This window comes from Galendromus occidentalis, unplaced genomic scaffold (assembly GCF_000255335.2).
Source record: "Galendromus occidentalis unplaced genomic scaffold, Mocc_1.1 scf7180000076390, whole genome shotgun sequence".
In the NCBI taxonomy this organism is placed as follows: domain Eukaryota; kingdom Metazoa; phylum Arthropoda; class Arachnida; order Mesostigmata; family Phytoseiidae; genus Galendromus; species Galendromus occidentalis.
In genome coordinates this window covers 1-4,051 of record NW_003804379.1, presented here as the reverse complement: position 1 = coordinate 4,051, position 4,051 = coordinate 1, and the positions used below count along the sequence as shown (strand labels likewise).

At 45.3% G+C, this 4,051-nt stretch overlaps 2 protein-coding genes across 2 annotated transcripts; both read right to left on the bottom strand.

Moving 5' to 3' along the window:
- Positions 1-1,492: 1,492 nt before the first annotated feature.
- LOC100908345 (replication factor A protein 1-like) lies at positions 1,493-2,593 on the bottom strand. The gene is made up of 3 exons (XM_003739118.1): positions 2,542-2,593; positions 2,101-2,432; positions 1,493-1,984 (listed from the first exon to the last, which is right to left on the bottom strand). Exons 1-3 carry the CDS (start codon positions 2,591-2,593, stop codon positions 1,493-1,495), a joined length of 876 nt encoding a protein of 291 aa, XP_003739166.1.
- An 812-nt stretch (positions 2,594-3,405) lies between these two features.
- On the bottom strand, positions 3,406-3,979 carry LOC100908203 (ATP-dependent DNA helicase pif1-like; the record flags this gene model as incomplete). Its single annotated transcript, XM_003739117.2, has 1 exon — positions 3,406-3,979. A coding segment is annotated over one exon (574 nt), but the record flags the coding sequence as incomplete, so codon positions are not given.
- Between the last annotated feature and the right edge of the window lie 72 nt (positions 3,980-4,051).

The window sequence follows — 4,051 nt, the reverse complement described above, 5'->3', positions numbered from 1 at the left end:
ATAGATTATGTGAAGGAATCACGAAAATTTTGGAGAACTCTGGAAACTCCCGCCGAACGATTTCCGGTGAGGGACCCGGTACTCAATTTCCAAGGGAAAAAGAGCTCATCCTCATCATACGGGCACGACGACCCCCTCATCGCTTTTCTACAACTCCCGAGAACCCACCCCTGAATTTTCACGGCGATCGGTTCAGGCGTTTGTGAATTTTGCGAATTAGCGATTTTTCAATTTTTTTCCGAGTTTTCGGATTTTCGTGGGTGGAGCACTCAAATAATTTTTTTAAGGTAGAAGGACTCATCGCATCGGAGAACTGACCCCCCTATAACCACCGCTGGATCGCCCAGAACACGCTCCTAAATTTTCACGACGATCGGTTCAGCCGTTTTCGAGTCTATAGGTGACACCAGACAGACAAACAGACAGACAGACATACGTTTTTATATATATAGATAGATTGCCGCCCTCATTCAATTCCCTCTGATAGCGGTATCTATAATATAGAACCAGCAAAGGGGACTCCATCTAAAGATCGTCCTTATCGCGAGATCGTTGGAGGTCTTCTGTGGGTCGCAATCAGCTCAAGGCCTGATATTGCGTTCACTGTCGGATTTCTCGCAAGATTCCTTGACAAACACACAGAAGAACATTGGCAGGCAAGCCTAAAAGTTTTGCGCTACTTGCAGAATACGGCGTCGTTGTCTCTGGTCTACTATTCTTATACCGAGACCCCGCTAGGAGAAAGTCTCCGCTTCTACTCGGACTCCGACTACGCCGCCTGTAAGGAGACTCGCCGCTCGGTCAGTGGTTCCATCGCCACGCTGTCCGGCGGACCTATTCTTTGGAGCAACCAGCAACAGCGTTCAGTGAGCCTCTCAACAACCGTCTGTCTGAATTGACATTTTTATTCAAGCAAACTAGCGTACCCTGCCGCGCTTCGCTGCGGCTCAAAGCCCTTATGATGTAGGCTTGAAACCCTCTGAATTGTGGTCGAATAACAAAGATATAATGTGTTTGAGATATTTGATTTTGAACTGCGATTTGTTGCTTATATCATATTGTGTGTGGGTCTGAAGCGGCGCTGGCGTTTCGATACTCTGTGTCAATGAGCCTTTTGAATTCCTGTTTTTGGTTGCGTTCATGTCGTGGGTTTTATGCTTCTTATCGGTGTCTTAATTTTTTCCTTATTTATCCGTAAAATAATGGCTCTGTTTCACGTTTATTGATGTTCTTGCATCTCAACGTTTATTTTGTAATTTTCATCGACCGTTTGTTCTCATAACGCTGTCGTCTGGGTTATTACGTACAGCGTCTGTTTTCGTTCCCTTCTTTCGTTGTAGATCTTTTTTTCATTGGGTTGGTAGAATTTCGGTCGGTTTGCCTTCATCGTAATGTCTTGGCTCTAGCATTGTTTCGTGGGCTTACCGTCTCGGTTTACCCCTTCATTATGAATGTGTTTGGTTTTACAGCTGAGGAACGTTTTTATACCATTTTACGGGTGATTTGTTTCATCCGGGACGCTACTTGTCGTTGCTTGCGACGGTTTGGCGATCGCGAGTTCCTGGAATTCCTGATATTGGCCATCACGCGTAAACCATGCTTCGAGAGTCTTCAGGTCTGGGTCATTCGGTTCGCTCTTGAGGATCGTACTGTCTGTTGTTGTCAGTACTTTTTTTCCCGCGTATTCGCGAACCAGAAGATTGGTTATGGCAACGCATTTTCCCTCAGTTCCCGCGAAGTTTTGTGCGTTGTTCCACACTCCGAGGTTTACCACGCGTAGTGTGTTGTCTACAAGTCGTATATTTTGCTTGATGCGCATCACTCCATCACGGCATGATAAGTTCTGCGGGTGTCCGACCTCGTAAACTATTCCAATTATGTCGATTAAGGTATTCAACTCCGTGTTCATAATCTCTGCGATCGTGATGTTGTTGATCTTGCTCCTTGGCAAATTCTTTCCTTGAATCTTCTTCACTTGACTCAGCTGTAAGGTGATAATTTTTTATGAACAGGGGTTCAATGATCCCTACACTTTTTTCATCTATATGTTGCGGTTTTCTTTGTGATATATATGTTTGATCATGTTGTTTCTTGTATTACCTTCGTTATGTGGATTTCCAGAGGATGTTTAGTTTTGTTGTAAAGCGGGTTGCTTTCATGTAAGGTGAACGCGTTCAGCCGGTAGCAGTCACCGACTGTTATTTCCTCGTGTAAGGCATCACAGCGGTCTCCCGAGGTCACAACTTGTATACTTCCGGATGAGTCTTCGATAACAAAGGAGAAGAGCTTCCCTTCTTGGTTATTCTTCTTCCAATTCTTCATGTTAGATTTTGAAACGACGCGGCCGTGGACTATACCCCCCAGTTTCGTGATGTCGAGATTCTTCAGAAGTTTGGCTTTTTTCGCCGTGGACGCTGCTTTGTTTTCCGATTCTAAAGACAAACAGATCTCGTTCAATGCGCGTATGGGAAAGCTTGGTTCCGATTATTCCAATTCAAGTTTTTAGGATTGAGTCTTCTGTGGACTTTGAATCATTCTTACCACGTTTCCTCGCCGCTTTGGATTGCGATGGGGTATTGAGTTCCTTGGGCATGCTCACGGGTTCATCGAGGAGGCTTGATGCTGGACTTTGTCCCGTCGATTCACCATTCTCGTGGGGAGTTTCGTTTTGAAACATCGTGGCGAATAAATCCTCGTCGGTCATTTTCGAAGACGCTATTCGGATCTTCACCGAACGATTCCGACGTTTTCGTTTGTCTACCGGGGTTTTTGGCCGTTTCACTGACGGAACTTTTTTCACGTGGTCGTAGTGTTTGTTCACGGACCTTACTGCGTATTTCCGTTCGGATAACGGTACCCATGTTCGCTAAGTCCAACTATTTCACTTTCGAATTCGGTATTCCTCACAACCAACGGTTTTTCATGCGCGCCACATGCGCCGCGCGCGCCATGTGAATGGAGAGCGTTGACAACTGCACAACGACACAGTGCTTCCAACTTCTCTGCACTGTTGCGCGGAACGTCTTTCTCCCGTCGCTTTACGATAGCGCTGAATGGAGAGCGTTGACAACTGCACAACGACACAGTGCTTCCAACTTCTCTGCACTGTTGCGCGGAACGTCTTTCTCCCGTCGCTTTACGATAGCGCTGAATGAACGTACTCTGTCGCTTCACGCGTGCTCCGTTCTGTAAACGCCATGATTTTTGTATGGTTTCTTTGCTGCATGTTTTCGTCGAGTTTGTTCTCATTATCTGGTTTTCATTTTGTTCTCAATTTTTGGCTATTTTGATCATAATTTAAGCTTCGTTAGCGGTTCAGATTATTTTCGATGTCGTTTGATGAGCCCATATTTGATCCATCAGCCGTGTTCTTGTTTTCCCTATGTCACTCCTTTTGTCATCAGATTATTCGAGGACCTGGGGATAAACTATGTTTTTCGTCGCATTTTCTGGTGCGTACACGTATAAATTCGATGGGCTCCCGACGCGTGAACATGCTACGTATAGTTGCCCGTGCGAAAAGCATGGATTCTTCAAATTTAGACCGCATACTTTAAGGGATTGACCTTGTGCTTTGTTGATTGTCATCGCAAAAGCGAGCCGTACAGGGAATTGCAAGCGTTTGAATTCGAACGGCATGTCGGTCGGTATAATGGGTATACGCGGCAGGTAAACAATTTCCCCTTCGAATTTTCCGCATATAATCATTGCTCGGATAACGTTCTTCATCAAACTTTGCACCGAGAGTCGTGTTCCATTACACAACCGCGGTGGATTTATGTTCCGGAGTAGAATGATGGGTACTCCCAATTTCAAGGTCAAATCATGCGGTGGTACTCCTGGCAAATCAAGCGAGTTGAGGAATTCGGTGGGATAATTCACAATCTCTTCTTCATTCATTACCGTGTCGATCGATTTGTATGTTGTTGCTTCGCCCGGTATCTCGTTTTGAATTTTGATGTTAATGCCTTGTACGTCACTGTTTGTGGCCGCAAGTATTGCTCGTTCACTGAGCCATTGTCGACTCTGATAGTTCTGTAATATTTCGGGG

Excerpts from the sequence above, each read along its gene's own strand:
- LOC100908345 (XM_003739118.1), bottom strand. The coding sequence starts at position 2,593 with ATGCCCAAGGAACTCAATACCCCATCGCAATCCAAAGCGGCGAGGAAA. Across the intron at positions 2,433-2,541 it reads CAAAGCGGCGAGGAAACGTG|AATCGGAAAACAAAGCAGCG; the intron begins GTAAGAATGATT and ends GTTTGTCTTTAG. Across the intron at positions 1,985-2,100 it reads TGGAAATCCACATAACGAAG|CTGAGTCAAGTGAAGAAGAT; the intron begins GTAATACAAGAA and ends ATCACCTTACAG.